The sequence below is a fragment of the Sitodiplosis mosellana genome, unplaced genomic scaffold, assembly GCF_009176505.1.
Source record: "Sitodiplosis mosellana isolate CC-2019 unplaced genomic scaffold, AAFC_SMos_1.0 Smas_scaffold_1, whole genome shotgun sequence".
NCBI lineage: Eukaryota > Metazoa > Arthropoda > Insecta > Diptera > Cecidomyiidae > Sitodiplosis > Sitodiplosis mosellana.
Genome location: NW_022595244.1, coordinates 4,004,926 through 4,022,818, shown reverse-complemented (window position 1 = coordinate 4,022,818; position 17,893 = coordinate 4,004,926). Strand labels below are relative to the sequence as shown.

General features: G+C 34.7%; 2 protein-coding genes across 8 annotated transcripts in view; one reads left to right on the top strand and one right to left on the bottom strand.

The window, feature by feature from the left end:
- Window positions 1-2,246, top strand: part of LOC129576183 (flotillin-2) — a 118,489-nt gene extending 116,243 nt beyond the window's left edge. For all 7 annotated transcript variants that reach the window (XM_055460893.1, XM_055460864.1, XM_055460875.1 and 4 more), the window contains one exon: window positions 45-2,246. In XM_055460893.1, coding sequence (XP_055316868.1) covers window positions 45-227 — 183 coding nt within the window. In that variant the 3' untranslated portion in view covers window positions 228-2,246. The remainder of the gene's footprint in view (window positions 1-44) is intronic.
- A 273-nt stretch (window positions 2,247-2,519) lies between these two features.
- LOC129576214 (uncharacterized) lies at window positions 2,520-6,845 on the bottom strand. The gene is made up of 6 exons (XM_055460920.1): window positions 6,671-6,845; window positions 3,463-4,081; window positions 3,186-3,372; window positions 3,055-3,105; window positions 2,928-2,999; window positions 2,520-2,848 (listed from the first exon to the last, which is right to left on the bottom strand). The coding sequence occupies exons 2-6, from the start codon at window positions 4,063-4,065 to the stop codon at window positions 2,757-2,759; spliced, it is 1,005 nt and encodes a 334-aa protein (XP_055316895.1). The 5' UTR covers window positions 4,066-4,081; window positions 6,671-6,845; the 3' UTR covers window positions 2,520-2,756.
- Between the last annotated feature and the right edge of the window lie 11,048 nt (window positions 6,846-17,893).

The window sequence follows — 17,893 nt, the reverse complement described above, 5'->3', positions numbered from 1 at the left end:
TTTTGAAACCATTGACTAATCAATCAAACCTTCGCTTTATGTAGATTGCCGCTGAAATAGCCGCTCCATTGGCCAAGACAGAGGAAATTGTGTTGATTGGAGGCAGTGATCAATGTACTGGTGACGTAGCTCGACTTGTGGGCCAACTACCGCCGGCGATCGGAGCGCTAACGGGTGTCGATTTGTCCAAAGTTTTAGGTAAACTGCCCGGCGCCAAAGTTAACTAATTGACGATGCATTCTTCAAACGAACCCTAGATTGCGACAAATTCTAAATCAATCAAAACAGAAAAAAAGAAACAAAACCGAATGCAGAGAAACCAAATCACGATTGAAATGCCAATAAAACCACTAACAAATCCAGCGATACAACTCGAAACGCTCGATATCTTAGCAGTTGTGTTGGCATCATGAGAAACATTAAGAAATTAAGAACAAAAAAAAAATAAGATAATTGTTAAGTTATGAAAAAAAGGAACAGCAGTAATGTCTTTTGTTTTTCTACATATTTTTCCTCTTCTTTTTGTCAAAATATTATTGAAATGAATAACAGATTAGATGGTATAGGATGCATAAGCTGAAATATTGCATATTTTTGCATATTTTAAACGAAATATTAATTGTAATCAGTAAAACGTTTTCAAAATGGCAAATCCATGCCGATTTTGAGCAATTCAAACTCATGTGGATTCACGAATTTCACTTCTACATTTTCGAGCTTTAACACATGCGCTACAATAGCTTTTACTGAGCCATTTTTTTTTCTTTGCAGATAGCATTTTTGTCTTGAAAAAATAACTTTTTTTTTTCTTTTTTCCACGTTTTTTTTTATTATTGTAAATTTTTTGGTGATTGTCGCAAGCACATTGAACTAAAATAAAAGTTGAAACGTATTCAGTTCGTCCAGATTAGCGATTTTTTCGAAATGGTAAAATCCAAATAAATGAAAAAAAGAATAAAATAAACATTCCTGATTATTCAAAATGTCTACCTCAATGTAACACAAATAATATATCTTGACAATTTGTATCATTTGAAACAAGAAACATTCAATGAAATAGTTCTCTTCACTGGCCGATCATATCCATCATCTCTAAGAATTTTTGCTAACGTAGCTTTTTTTTCTCGTTGCGTATTTTTTGTATATTAATACAACGTCTCTGTCAAACTGATTTTAATCAATAATTTCAAAACAATCTTAATATTTCAAAAGCCTTTTTCGATTAATTTTTTTTTTAAATCAAATGCCATATTTTATTCAATTGACTTTAAATCAGTTTCGTTCGACTCACACTGCCATTTTGAATAAAATGTTTTGAAGATTTGAAAGAACAACGACACCGGCGATGGTGGTAATGAAAAAGTCTCGACTCGACCAAAAAATAGTACTTCCATCCGTGAATAAATAGAATAGTAACAGGAGCATAACAGAATAGAAATCGCTTAATAAGATGTGACTCATTACTAGTTGCACAATAGAATTTTGCTTTTTTTGTGAGACTTTTTTCTTTGTCATTGAAATTGACGTCACTTTTGAATTTAAAATACACATCTTCAATCTAATCAGAATTGGCCACAAATGTTCGGAAATAAATGTGTTCTAACACTAGCAGTAAATTGCGGTCCCACCAAAGAAAAAATAACTTGAGAACAAAGAACAATTTCAAAAATGGGAATAGATGTTTAGAAAAAAAATGAAAAATTCTTAAACTGCCTTAAAAATGTAAACCTTTTAGGAAAAAAAGTCCTAAGAAATTAACTAAGAAATTAACAATAGTTTCTTTCGTTCGATTTGAAAAAAAGTAACATTAAAATTTTTTCCTTCACTTTCAATCGTTTGATGATAATCCATAATAATCGTAGTTACGTGTGAAGAAATATTTTTCCATAAAATAAAATTGTGAAGAAAAAAAATCGTCGAAAATTGTCATGATATCAGAACAGCATCAAATAATTATTTGTCATAGAATTATGTATGGACTAATTAATTGCTTTTGTAGTGACTGTTTGAACAAAACAAAAAAACCAGCACTTTTCTTTTCATTTTTCCAACATATTCTTTTTATCTTTTCAAAAATTCAATTTCAAGTGTTTTTCTAGTGCTAATTTTTTTTTCTTTGATTCAAATTCATTACTTTTAGCGTTTCGTGTCATTTAAACGATATTATTAGCTGTCCAATATGAACAAATGTGTAAATTAATGAGAATCTGAATAAAAATTTTAAACAATATTCAATGTCAAGCTGATGGATGACGTGTTTCATTTCAACTGAATTGCAATTAGAATTTCGTTGTGTTTCGCACGCCTCTCTAGTGGAGTCTCCACCATAGCGTTAAAGAACTTACCTATACTAGAGACCGTAAATGAAATTCCATTTCATCAATAATGTCAAGATCTTTTAAGTGATTGGTATATTCAATGACCATGCAATCATGAAGTGACTCGAGGTCTGTATCTACATCATTTGGTTCTGAAAGAACAAACGCATATTCCGAATGAAATGCAAACTCTTTGGAATATTTATCGCCGAAAATAATCTATATTTATAGCAGGAACGTATTTTGTAAGTACATTGTAAGGCGTTTTAAACGAGAGTCGATGCAACTCTTTGTAGATTCTTATTTTTCTAAACTTTGTTCAATGTTGCCATTCTGATGGCGTGTTTTGAGAACATTTTAACATAATTTTTGGCGCATTCCTTGTGCTGAGTTGAGGTATGTATTTGAGATTGATTTCATTCGTCGATTCGAACATATTTATTGTTCCAATTTAACTTCGATCATCGGATAGTGCGAGATTTTGATGCGATTGTGCGTAAAGTTTGCGCCACCATTTCTCTGAGTCGAAACTGTGAATAGAAATGAATAGTCAAAAGTGGGGAGAAAATGGTTTGTTTAAGGAAATAATAGATAAAGTATTTGTCTCACCGGTGGTTGCCTGGGAAATTGTGCGCACAACGGCTGGTGGCTGTAGTACTACCGCTGAAACTGGTACTGGTACTGGAACACAACATAATTATTCAAAATGTCAAATGTTATATAAAAAGTAGCCTACCTGGTGAAGCAGATGTGACAATTGATGTAACGGTGCGTTCAACCTGTTGAACTGTAATTTAAATGAAATTCGAATCAATTTCCCAAAAATTTTAATGGAGCACCCATTGTTTACTCAAATCGTTCACTCACCGGTGGCTTTTGTCTGTGTGACAGTAGTCTTGTGATGTTGAGAAGCACCCGATGAATACCATGTTGACGTGGTCGGTTGAACGACTTTCTTTTCGATGGTTTTTTGTTGAACAGCCATTCCATCTGATTTGCGACGTGTTGATGATCGTGTTGTCTTTGTATACAGTGATTCAGAAAATCGCATGACCTTTTTGCGGTGAGAAAAAGAGAAAAAAACCAAATTATGTAAATAGAATTGATTCTCATAAATTGATGTGCATCCTTATGGTCTACTTACCTTTTTCGGTGTACGTTTCCGATTGGTTGGTGGCTTTTCGACAAATCCATCTGAGTTGTACAATGACATGAGCTCTCTTGGGATTCTTTGCCCATTTGCACGTGTTTGATTTATGCTGGCCAATCTATTGGCGACCTTTTTCGGTTCAACTACACTAGTTTTCTTCGGTGTGATTTTGAGTGCTGATTTGTGTTGCGTTTGAGATGATCCTGGAACTTGCATTCTTGAAGCACTGGCTGTGGTTTTGCTCACCGATGGCCGTTCCGTGTCATTATATTCGCCGCGGTTGTACTTGTGCACCGCTCGCATGATGTTTGCGGTGGTTTGTGTGATTTCGGAATGTCGGGCTCTTTCGTTAAAATCAGCCAAAATGGTCCCAATTTTCTTTTCGACACGTTTTTCAGCCGCTTTCGATGGTTCCGATTTCTTGGCGATGATCAGATGTCCTCTGCTGTTCGTTTCGGAGCGCCATTGACTTGACGATGTCGAGCTAGCAGTGCGATGAGCTGTGCTGTGCTGAGAATGTGACACAGTTCGATGTGTTTCATGTGTTCGATGATGCGAACTTAACGATGGGTAGAACGATCTGCCTTGACCAGACATGGTTCAACGAAATAACCTGAAATTGAAACAAACAGAAAATTTTGTCATTTCCATTCAATATTCTATTGTTTTACTATGATTTCTATGGAAAAATCTTAGAAGCTCAGCGCGCCATCTGTTGAAAATCCGACAAAAATACTCGTTTAAACAAGCATTGGTTTGTATGTCCACTTCATATGTTCAACATATGAACAAGGAATGTATGTGGAGATGCTGCGTTAGATTAATTTAGCAAAAGGAATTTTTCTTCGTTCATTTATGCTCACCAAACAGAAATGAAGCAATGAATGCAACACATTTTCAACAAATTGATGCACTTTTCAAATGATATCTCTGTATGGCAACTGCCTCACATGAAATCGTTATATGGTCTATAGTTTGTACTTGATACGTTCTGCCTCATTTCATAGTAAATACCGATATCTTAATAAAAGTATTGAATTCCATCCGGAAGCTGAGTTCTTCTCAAGTAGAAATTTAGATGCATTCCCATCGGAAACGTTCAACATTCAATGTTGCTAGTAATCTAACAATATGTTACTTTGGCAATGTAAGTTAATTTCCAAGCGAACATTGTCTAGCACAATGTGAAAAAGGCAACAATTAACTAAAATGTTGCCATAACCTTGAGCAGCTCAAGCTGAGAGAGAGCGCGCGCGCGCCCGTTTACCGTGGCTGTAATGTAAATGTGTAAGGGTAATAAAAACGTAGCCAAAGTTTAAAGTGTGGTGTAAATGAGGCAAATAAACTGAGCAAATCGAATCGGAGTTGGTAACGAGCATAACAATTCAAAAAGATGTTTCACGTTTCAAAAAGTGGTCGAAAATGTCTATAAAAACTAAAGCTGGAGCCAAGCAGCCAATTCGAAAATGGCTGTAAATATTTTACGAGTGGCATGAGCCAGAGATGTTTCTTTCGATGTGTTACACAAAGTCATTTTTGTTACGCTTTGGAAATGGGTTAAAAGTTTTTCGCTTAATTACTATCGCTTTGAATATTAATGATAGATTGATGAGCAAATAGTTTGAAAACTACTAAATTCTCATTGCATATGATAATGTGATCTGGTTAAAAAGAAGAGAAAAAAATTGGTTGGAAAAAAAGCGGACTCATTTTTCATTGTAATTGCAAATGATGCGTTAGCACTTTTTGTTGGGCACATTCACGTTTGATGTGTAATATGAACTTGGAAACAAAGTCAAGAGATTCTCACTCGCCTCGCTCAAGTGATGTAATATGCATTTCATTTATTATAGATGAAAGGGATTCAGTGATTGAGGCAATTAGTTTAATTAAATTTTGAAATTGGGATCGTTGTTTCAATCGAACATATCCTTGTCAATTGAATGAAAAAAAAATTGCATAACTTTTGTGGCATGAGCTCAAGATGTATCTTGATGTGAATGGTCAATTTTGGCATGGGCTCAATGGCAATAGATGGAGTTAAATTGGGAGGAATTCTACTCTAGCGTTTATTGAACAAAATGCCGTCGGCATTACATTAGCAATCAAAATGCGTGAAGTGTGTATGTGTCAGAAGCGCAACTTAATCAACAAATCGAATTGAACAGCGCACTGAAGCCATCTAAACCAAAAACCAATCTCGAAGGCATGCAATCTAATTGGAGTTCAAGTATTGTGACAGATCATTTGATTTAATCAAAATTTCCACGCATCATTTTGAAACAATGTTATTATAACGCATTTAATCGATCAATTTGACCACTTTGTTTCGGACCGACACACATTGCCAGACTGTTGCCAATATCGCCATATTTCGTGTATTTATTTGCTTGGGATTTGTTGGTAAATTGTAATTTGCCAAAGAGCAATATTCTGAAATGTTTCTGTGCATATGAAATGAATCGTGATTTTGTTCTAATCTATTTGTCTCCTTTGAGACGTCTACACATAAACACAATCTTTTATGTGCATGTTGTGTGTCTGAACAAGAAGCAACAATGTGTCTTTTCAATTCGTTTGCTCACTCTGTTTCTTGTTCCAGAAACTTTATTAGACGACATGAGTTGTGTGTATGTGTCTATGTATCGTTTGCTGTGCCATAAATTCAAATAAAATGCAATACGAACAGAAATTCAGGCCAAACAAATACAGATCACATCAAGATTTTATCAGATATGTTTGGTTTTGATGTGCACTGGCATGTATAAACATATATTCACAAGCGTGTCATTCGAATGACATCTGAAGAAAATTGTTGAGCATAAACATAAATTTTATCACAACATGACGGCATGCGTCAATTATCCCAACTTTCAATCGAATGTTGAGCAACTTAGTTACCGAATGAATTTCGAATGCACACTTGATTCCAGCGCAAATGTTCAAATCACATGCACTTTAAATTCACATCTAATCACATAACCTAAAACTTTTGCTAACTTTCCCATTTCGCGATACAACCACCAACTAAATGCGTCATTTATTTTGTTAGACGAAAATGAAATTTATACTGGTTTAAATTTTAGCACAAGATCTAAATATTGCATTCGATCAACACGGCAGAGAAACACATTTTTGCATTTTCTTAAAAATTAAACGCACAGAAAAAAAAGAAAACAAAAGAAAAAAAAATGGCACTTACTTATTTTGTGTTCGTTGTTTTATTGTGCAGCACCGTTTCAACTGTGATTCATATCTGAAGCGGTATGAGGGATTAGTGAACGCCGGTGAATGGGTTTTCCTCTGTATTTGTGCACAATGCTTCGTTTTGTCGAGTTCGTGCGCGTTTGTGTGTCTGTATTGAAATCAGGTTCACATTGACAGCGTGTTTATAGTTAACGAAACCAAAACAAAATTCAAAACGTCAACAGCGGTGCGACAGAGAAAACACATCAATCGCATCGACGTTCCATTGGATTCGAATCGGTTGTCGTTGATTTTGTAAATGAGTATCAAATAATACGCTTTAATATTTAAAACAATAACAATAACAGAGCGCGAATGTATACAACGCAAGCATTTTTATGCGCTGAAATCATAAAATACAAACGGAGTCAGTGACAGTTTCGTTTTCGTTGTCATCGTCGTCATCGTCACACAAACAAAGACATACATTCAAACTGTATGAAACAAGAGCATCAAGCATGCGAGAGCTCTCTGTGTATTTGTTTTTTTTGCTATTATAATACCAATTTTTTTTCGATGGTACTTTGTACGTTGTGTTTGCTTAGATAAAATGCAACACAGAATGATTTCGATTGAACATGGCCCGTACTTGTTCCCTTGGTGACTTTTTGTTTTTGTGTGTGTGTGTGTGTGTGTGTGTGTGTATGTTTGCGCGAGCTCCAAACCATACTGCTCAAGTTACTCACACATCGTGACAATGTTTCGGTGAAGTTTGATGCGTTGAAACGCAAAGTTTTTCCGCATTAAAACTAGAGCACCCAGTTCAAATGTACAGTTTGTTAAGAAGTTGAGTTGCAACAGCAACGCTCAACGGGAATAATTTACGAGAGACAAAAATGAAAGTGAATGTTCATGTTTATTCCCGTCTCTTTTTTGTTTGTTTATTTAGCAAGACCATTCCGAGTGATTTCGATAAATCGTTGGCATTGATTTACGAGCCAATACTTTCAGAGCAAAGTAATTCTCTTTGGATGCATCCAGTTTTGGGTCCAGTGTATTTCAAAACTTAATTCTATGGGAGCCGGGAAATACACACACACACACACGATTCGATGTCAACATTCGTGTTGCGCCAACTTGATAACAAATGGTTCATACGATTGAACAAAATAACAAGTATTCTCAAATTGTTTATCGGATTTATTTCGAAATATGAAAAAAATCACATAATGAGATAAAATTGAAGAAATGACATAACTTTTGGTGTGTTTGTGTGTAAAAGTTTTTTTTTCAATTTCTTCCTCAAAAGTAAATCTTCGGTATGTTTCAGGGGATTTTTTTTCCTTTTTCTCTGTGGCTCTCTGTCTCCCTAGAAACATGCAGGCCGTTCGACATTTACTTGTTCAACTTTGGAAAAAGTTATTTTATGGTCGTCTTCAGTCTTCAATCTTCGAAGTAAGCAAGTTCGATGCGATTTGATTTAGATGTATGATACAGTCATGTATCTTTGCAACTTCTCTCTCTCTTCCTTCACTCATTCGCTGCTAGCAAACATTTTTATCGATGTTTCGAGCATTTTTTTTTCGTTTTTCGAATGGAAAATGTGAATTTCATGATGTAATGCGAAAAGTTTGCGCTAAAACTGAATATTCTGATGTGCAAACGAACAGTAACTTTATGACCGGTCGATAGATCGATGAACGCTCTTTAGAAATTGGTTCATTGAAATAATTTTGATGATGAAAGTTCCATGAAATCGAATGTAGTCTTTGAGTTTTTCGCCTATTTTACACGTTGTAGTTGAAACCGTGAGTACAGTTCGTAACGCTGAATAAGTGAACATAGAGAACATGAATTTGCTCCCACTGTAATGCATCCCTTTACGTTGTCTTTGTTATTCTAACAAACTTGTTTCAAAGAATCGATACACACTTCCGTACATGATTATGTATGTTCATCTTATGGCAAAAAGAACACTTTATTGAGATGCCGATGCTTCGATTGGAGCATTTGTATTGCCTTTAGAAAATCTTTGGATAAAGAAATGTTCGATTCAATTTAGAGCGCCTATTGAAGTTGGGATGTGCAGGAATATCGATATTATTCGTAAAATTTTTGACATTAGTTGCTGATTGCGATTTGTAATAACATAACTTACTCAATGTTGCCCTTCGTTCTCGGCCGAAATGTAAATAAACAATCGAGATAAATGGATTTTGCATCGAAATTTACATTGGTCTTGGATTCCATGATTTGAATTCCACTTCGATTGAAAATTCCAATTCAAGGATTCTATTAAATTCTGGAGAAATTTACAATTTAATTTTCATCGGACATAAAAATCACTGATTGAATGCGAAAAAAAAGTTTTATCTTTTAAAACAGACAATTTTTCTCGTTTAAATTTCAAATACGAGGAAAAACTGGCTAGCACCACACTTCATTCTGAAATCAGTTCACTTCATATAAATGATATGATAGCGACTCATTCATTTGAATGAATTGAATATTTAATGTGTAATTAGATGAGAGTGCCGAAAAAAAGTTGAATGTCAACCGTAATGAGGGTGACTTAGGTCGGGTGTTGTGAGTGAGAAAGATAAGCGCGTAGCCCTTTTATTTTATTCCATTGTTATAACTAATGATGATAATTGAGCGTATAATTTGTTCACTAATTTCACCCAGATATGTGTGTGTGTATGTGTATATATATGTGGGTGGGTGGTTGGCTGGTTACATGACTTCATTGCCCGAAAAAAAAGATGACGCATCACGATATCAGGCTGATTCTTTTTTGTTGATTTTTGTATCATTAAGACACATGGGAGAGATCTTGGGAGAGAAGAGAGGAGAAAAAATTGGTACAACATCGCCATAAAATGTCTGCTGTTGCAATCCCTGATTTGATTTTATGAATATGTTGATTTTAGTATCACAAGAAGGACACAATTTGAATATAGGCAACACAGCAACGGGTATACATAACATATGAATTTTGATAAAGGAATGAAGTTTTATGACATATTTTGTTTTCATCATTTGCCCCGCCTGCCATTGCAAAAGTTCAAGTATTTCAGCAAACCTTTTGGATGTGTGCGTTTGTGCCACCTGACAAGGTCGCCTACACGCACGAATTCTCTTGCTAACGGTATATATATATTTATATTCGTTGTAGGAGTGTGTGCTACTAGGGTTTTACATTCATCAACAAAATGGGCTCCCGTGTACGCAATTCGAATGAATTTTATGATGTTTTTGAGAGCCCAAATTTGGATCTTGCATCTTCTGATTCGGAATGATGATTTTCATCCTTCAAAAATGCTAATATCAACGGTCGAATCAGTTTGAACCAAGCATTTTCTATCCGATTAGAGACAGACACAAAAAGAAATGAATGCAATCTCATGTTTTCTTTTTTTTCTCCATATTTTCATTGATTTCATCGAATAAATTCATATTCATCTTGAACATCGTAGAAATATTCCGATGGTTTATTTATTTTTGGCCCAAGCTGAAATCGAATCGCAATTACTGAGATTCTCCGAAAAGAAAATATCGACATTTCATCGTAGTTAGTAAAATATACTGGATCGAAACGTATGGCTTCGTTCATTAATGCAATCCATTTTCCCACGACAATACATTTGCAGTGCAAAATCGCAAGAACAGACGCCGAATCGGGAGGTCTTCCAATTAAATCATTCATCAAGTTCAATGAATGTCGAAAGCATTGTGTTGTTTGCCAAGAGAGAATCACAGTTCGTTGTCCTTACCTTGTGTTAGTCTGATATTCTTTGATCATAGTTTCAAAAATGGAACATTGTTCACATGACAAAGCCTGCATGTAATTTTAGTTGAATTATTAGGCAACGCTAACTATGCTCCATCATCATTTAAGTTCAAAGTTTTAAGTATGCTGGAAACATTCCAATTCACGATTCCATGGAATATCAAGCCCGGAAATGTTCAACGAATTTTGTGGCAACGAATTTGGTTTAATAGTTTCGAAAACTTAATCTATCAGTAACAATTTCATTAGAAAATTACATCCGTTTGTGTACGCATGGTTTTGTGTGACACACCCGGTAAAATTTGATAAAAGAAAAGGAGCATTCAAACGAGATAATGTATAAAGATTTTATCAGTTGGTACCGTGGCAAAGTGTCGACGAAGATCAAGGCGTCCACAATGAAAACCGCGATTTTTTCTGGTTACATTTTATGACACCAATTATGAATACGGTAAAATATATAAACGATGGTGATTGCTTTCGGGAAATCAGCAGTTATTGTGACCGAAAACGGAATGAAAGTGATTTTTACGATTGGAATCTTAGTTGGAGCGTGTACACTGTTGACACTTGCTCAAAACAATCACAGTAATGAATCGAAGGTGATAAAATTTCTAGAATGCGGCCCATAAGCTATCGAGCATTCTGACCTCAAACGCGACAAATGCATTCAATGAATTTTTGGAATCACTCGAAGAAGACACCAGCATTGATGACATACTGAACGCTTTGGAAGAGGCTGAAAATGATGTGAATAGTTCAACGAATAACAGCCAGCATTGTTTTTGGGTCTAACTGCAATCACACTTTGAATAATAATACCATCTGTATTTCAAATTCAACTTAAACTAATTCAACGGGAGAATCACTTCAAAATCCACCGTTAATTAATTTGCTCATTTCAAACAACATCAGCAGCAGCTCAAGCAACAATTCGAATCATAGTTCAACACATTCTTCGGAACATGGCATTAGTAAAGTAGAATCAGGACTTAATATTACAAGTATTAATAACAGCATTTCAAACAGTACCAACAGCAAATCGAACAATATTAACAGCACAACAAATCATCCATTGGAACAACTTCTCAGCAATCTTGGCTTATTACCCGCCCCTTCAAACGCAAGAAATCCACTTGAACAATTCTTCAATAATCTACAACAAGCTCTAATACCTTCAAACAACTCCACAATACCGAAAACCATTGATGAATTTTATCGAAATTTCATCGCTGGAAAGTATCGCGTTGTTGACTTGATCAATCCAAACAGTTCCCTTAGACAAGGTGTAGACAAAATGATTTTGAGACGAGTTCGGGATAACATTCAAAAGTTTTTCGTTGGCTTTTTGAAGTAAAACAGTTACTTCGGCCTTGTTGCCATAATAACTGTTTGTATTTTATCTATTAGGTCATTTTCCATTCTATTCAAATTCTATATGAATAAATTATGAAAGTGAAAACTCCGAGTGTTTTGTTTCATTTTAAATTGCCATGAACCCACTATGAGCACATGAATTGTCTCTAAAATTAAAAATATTTCCGAACTTCCTGTTAAAAATGTATCATGATGAATACCTTTCATTACTCAAACACGGAAAGTGCTTGTTTTTTTTTCTTGTTTACATGCTTATCAGTTTCCTTCATACGTTAACCGGAAAATCATAAAATCTCAACGAAGAATACTGCCGTCATTTCGGCTATTTTATTGGGAACTATTAAAGCTGACGAAAAATAAAGTTGAACAAAATACTTTGTATAAAAGAGGTGTTCAGGTATGTGAAGAGATCAGTTAATTTTTGAATCGTTTAAGAATAATAAATACGAAAAAATGAGAGGAGTCTACATGATTGGGATTTTCTTCGGATTGTGTACTTTGACACTTGGTGTGAAAGAGTCGAAGTTGAATGGTTTGAGCACGTTGCTTTCTTCTCTTGGCATAGATGTGTCCCATATCAATCCGGATCGATTGCAGAAATTGTTGACTTCGAATTCGACAAAAACCAATTTGGATGACATCGGCTCAGATGAATTGAATGATATATTGACAAGGCTTGCGGATGATCCCGATACTAATGAGGTGAATGAAACCAAAAAGGATGCTTCAAATAATTCTACAGATAACACTACTGTCGCATTGGGTACGGAATCTTCTAATTCTGCGAGCAGCAGCTTGAACAACACCGCTTCAAATAGCAGTAATTCGAACAACAACAACAGCTCGAATAGTAGTGAGCCGAATGCACTTGCACCAAATAATACCAATAGCAATAGCGACAGCAGTAGCAGTTCAAATAACAGCAGCAATTCAAATGTGTTGGAAAATTTCGTTGACAGCCTTGGTTCAGGCGTTGGTAGCTTATTATCGCCAAACAATACCAACAACAACAGCTCAAAGTCGAACAGTACCGATCCAAATATTCTAGGAAATCTTGTCAACGGTCTCGGATCCGGACTTGATAATTTGGGAACATCAGTAGGTAATTTATTATCAAACAATACCAATAACACCACAAACAACATCCAACCAAATCCGTTCGACGATTTTTTCAACGCTTTCGGCTCCGGATTCCAAAATTTGGAATCATCGTTGGCTCTTTTATTTTTCCAAAATAACACCAATTCGGCGCAAAACCCGTTGGGACAACTATTTAGCGATCTCGGTTTGGGGCCAAATTCTTCCGCTCCAAGGAATCCAGTGGAACAATTCTTCGAGAATTGGCGAAAAGTTTTGACATCTTCAAGTAATAACAATATTTTGAGTGAACTGCTTTCTAATCTTGCACCGCCAACGCTAAGAATAACATCAGCGTAAAGCGTTAATGCAATTGTTCGTAATTAATTTCGTGCACTCGATATTTTATTTATATTTTATTTATGTGCTACATAAAAAAAAACAAAATTAGCATCAATTTCAATTTATTTGGCATTAATCCACAAATTTTTGTTTCAAAATTATTTGAATAGCATTTTTAAACTCAAGTTAAAATAAAAGAGATTATAGTACATAAATTCGAAGTCTTTTTTTTCAAAATCAATTGGAACTGCTGAGAACTTTTTTCAGTAGTTAAATATGAATCTTGAACAAGTTTAACCCTTTATCTGACTTCAAACTAACTGTTCATCTGATCTTAACTGAGAGTATATCAATAGGGTCAACTATTTTATTTAAACGCTAACTGTTTTCTTAACCGCACTAAGTGGTTTCTTTTCCATCCGTTTTTTTATTTTGTAAAAAGGTTTTGGCCGAAGTGGTACTTCAAAATAGTTTTTCTCCGTAATAACGAGCATGCATTCCTTCTAGCCATGAATACAACAACATTTATCCCACTTTGACGAAAAACTTTTTATTCACATTTAACTACGCATCGAAATAAGTTGAGCGAATATTCTCAGCAGTTCATTTGTGGATTGAAATAGTCAAGGTAATTAAAATTGAATGCTAATCATTATGGAAATGGAGTGACTTTTGCATTAAATTTGCAATTAATGATAATCTCATCGAAAATTTCTATATAATTAATTGAAAAAATAAAACCCAATTTATCCTAAATATAGACCATTTCAAATGTCTCTTTTAAATCGTCTTTGTTAAATTATTCTGTTAGTTTGTAAAACAAAGCACTTTAAGCACGTTGAATTTCGTATAAACCATATGGAATGAATATTTACATTGCGCAAGAAGCGACAACATACAAACACAAATATCTCTATTTGAATCTTGTCACTTAAAACTGTATCTAAATCAATTATCTTTTTGTTTGATCTAACAGCGATGGGTTTTGTGTAATCAAACAAATTTGTTTGGCCTCATATAATATTTCGTCTGATTAAAATACACATTGTGTTGTCAAATGGAAAGAACCCAAAAAAAGTGCAGCTTAGCGAATTTGTGGCTTATGTTTTCGGTATTCGTTGATTCCCTCGGTGATACGGCGGTTCATTTTGTTCTGAATAAATTGCTCACTTGCGACATTCGTTTTTCTCCGGAACATTCATTTTGCGCGCACGTTACCTAAATCAATACATCGTGTGGGTTAAGCTTCTGTTGGCCTCTGTGCGTCACAGGGCCGCCTGACATGGAAATTACACGTCCCAAAATTAACTGTCACTTTTTAGTGGTGGAGTGAGTTACCGTAAACAGCGGTTGCCATAGATTGTAAGTGAATGAGATTGAAAAACACCCCAGCTTTTGGTTGGCTTTCTTTCGGAAGCAAACCTTATTTTTCAATAAACTCGCAATTAATTGCAATGTTGACCGTTTAGTATTATTTCAATGAATGAACGGAATTGAACAGTTTCTCGGATAAATACAAGGAAGTCTATTAAAAATAGTTTTTAATTAGTAGTCAGAAAAGTTTAGAATTCTTTGAATTTTCCTGGAAAACTAAATGTAAAGAATATCTTTTCACATTGTTTACTATTGTGATTGCCATTTAAGTCAATACAACGAAACGCAGCGCTTTATGAGAAGCCGGGTCGAATGTAAGTAACAAACAATGACATAGAAAATCAGTATAAATGGTCATCTGTGTGCAAGTCTCGACAAAGCGAGACAATGTCAAATCTACCGCCAATCGTTAAGAATTCATCTGTGTATCGTTTGCCGTTGTGTTTCATTTCATTTCTTAGCACATTGTTCCACCTATTAATTAATTTCTCTACGATTGAATAGAATGCGAACGGCAACGAAATCATAACGAACTAAAACGCATCTTTTCGAAAACGTTCATATATATTTTCAAAATATTTTTCCGTATAAAAAACAACCCGTTCATAAAATATTCACACAAGAAGATTTGTGTAAAGTCCAAAACTTCATTTGACCCATTTCAATACTGGCTTATTAATACTGAACTCGTATTTTATTCGAAAATCTCGAAACAGATTTTCTATGTTCAAAAATCATATTGGCATCTCAAACTTTCGAGAGAGTGGAAAACAATGCGTTTGGGGCATCAAATATTCATACTGAGGAAATAGCACTTTCGTTGAGTCTGCGCACATTAATTGAAGTTGTGTCTCCTTTTACTTCCCCTTCATTTCGATCTATTTCTCCTAAAATGGTTTCGCATACGAATCTTTTCTTCCGAAGTGAATACATCAAAATGACTATGACTCAATCGGCTTATAAATAATAAGAAGGTCATTATTCTAGGAATCTGATCAGAGCTTGTCATTTGTGCACTCACTGTGAATATGGCAATCAAAATGCTATGTTTTAATCCTTGAATATGATTGGTTGTTTTGTATCGAAATTAAAATAGCAATAATTCCATGTTATTTCATATCAATTGAGCCTCCAAAGTCAAATAATTGAGTTTTAAATGGAAATGGATGAGACGTTTGTAACTCAACTATACGTTTAATTTAATATCGATTGTTCAAATAGCCATATTCTATTTCTATATCATTTTTTGGTGATTAAAACACTCTTGTTATGCCCAATGCTATCCGCTTGAATATTTTATTTTTGCTTCAAATTGATGGAAATACAAAATGCAAGAGCAAAAGAAAATGCATTCAGAATTCTTGATTTAATTTAATAATCATCGTTGGCTCCATTGTTAGCTTGGTCGTCCTGGTTAGTGTCATCATTGATATCTTGACCGGATTGGTTTGGTGCATTAGTTGTTTGATTCCCAGCGTTGCCACTAATGCGAGCCTCAATTCTTTTTTCCAAACGGGTGAGTCTGTCAATTACTCTTTTTAGTGACTTTAAAAAGAATTCTTCGAATCTTCTGAACAATCTTTCAATGATACTAATAGGTCCGTTTCCTGATTGACTACGTGAATTTCCAAACATAGGAGAAAAGAGTCCACCAGAGCTGCCAGAACCACCGCGACCACTGAATATACTAGAAAGGCCCACAGAAGATGATGAAGAAGATTGTTGTGATTGTGCAGCTACCAAAGCTACACAGACGAACAAAGCGATGAAAATCTTCATTTTTTTTCTATTCAGTTTTGAATTACAAACGGTCACAATCGAACTGTTTCTGATGAATCTGTCGCAGCACTTCCCTTTTTATACCATTTTGATGTCATTATTTTCGTGCGCAAATTCTCCATGAATTATTTTTAATTGGCAACTGCCATCCCTATGTAAACCCATACACAGTTTCTTATAATACTGCTTCTTCTTCTTCACACTGTCGTACACAATGGGCGCGACCATATTGAAAATGTATACAGTGTATTGCGTGCCATTTGTGAACATTATAACCAATATGGCGACTTATATGTATAGATGTGTTAGTTAAGAAGAAGAAGCAGTCGCACTGCACCGTTCGCATACGGACGGCAACTGCAAATTCAAATTCCGCGAAGAAGCAAATATTGATTCATATTCAACCATTTGCTGTGTTGGCCAAAAGATGCTTTACAAATTGTTTATCAAATATATTCATCTTTTATCTTAATTCTTGTTGAATTTGAACAAAACAAACTTTTCTAAGCAAATTTAGGGATTTTGTTTGATCAATGAGGCTTCGTGGCATCTTTGCATCAACCAAATTTGATCAGATCCTAAGAAGTCCAGCTTCAATACAAATTTTGGTCGATATGAATAAAGTATTGTTTGGGTCGATCAAACGATAAAACAATTGTTTCATTTCAAAGGAAAATGGTTGTGCGTAATGCTTCGAGTCAATTATATTTATTGACAACATTTCGACATAGTCTGCGTACAATATCATCATACTATTTATTCAAGATTCGTAAAAAAAAATTTCATGATGAAATATTATTTGTGTAAATAATAATATGTGAGATAAACCGATGAGAGTGTAAAACCTTGCAATTAAAATGATAAAAATGGTCTAAAAAATATCGCAACTAAGAAGAATTGACACAGTGAAAGCAAGAGATAGACTTATAACAACTGATTCAATAACTGAGACGAATAACATTTTGAGCAAAATGCAAACAGATAAAATTGCGACACGACTCAGCATTGAGCGGAAAAGATGTTTTTTGCATTCTTCTCGATACTGAAGAATGTATTTGATTTGTATTGATGTACGTGTCAATTATAGATATGTCTGCTACTGCAGTTTGATCTACACAACATTAAAAGTATGTATGGTGAATTCAAAATAATGATGAAAAATCATTTAATATATCACCGCAATATGATTGCGGCATAAACCATTTTAAAACCATTCTCAGAACGCTTCATAAAAATCAACAAGCTTATTTTATTTTACGCGCAATTTCGATGCTAATCGATCGTACTTTTGGCGTTTGAATCAATACAGAAAGCAAATGGATTAAATAAAAAAATCAATATTTTGAGACGAACTGGCGCGATGCTTGTAAACACGTGCCTAAGATAGACGAACCATATTTGCTCTACGCCATATTTTATTTTATTTACTTGTACCGTGTTAATCGACAAGTAAAATGATGACGAATGTAATTTTTCTTGTTTTATCAACGCTTGGTTCAT

Coding starts and splice junctions, on each gene's coding strand:
- LOC129576214 (XM_055460920.1), bottom strand. CDS start 4,065: ATGTCTGGTCAAGGCAGATCGTTCTACCCATCGTTAAGTTCGCATCAT. Junction 3,373..3,462: donor GGAAACGTACACCGAAAAAG/GTAAGTAGACCA, acceptor CACCGCAAAAAG/GTCATGCGATTTTCTGAATC. Junction 3,106..3,185: donor CACACAGACAAAAGCCACCG/GTGAGTGAACGA, acceptor TTTAAATTACAG/TTCAACAGGTTGAACGCACC.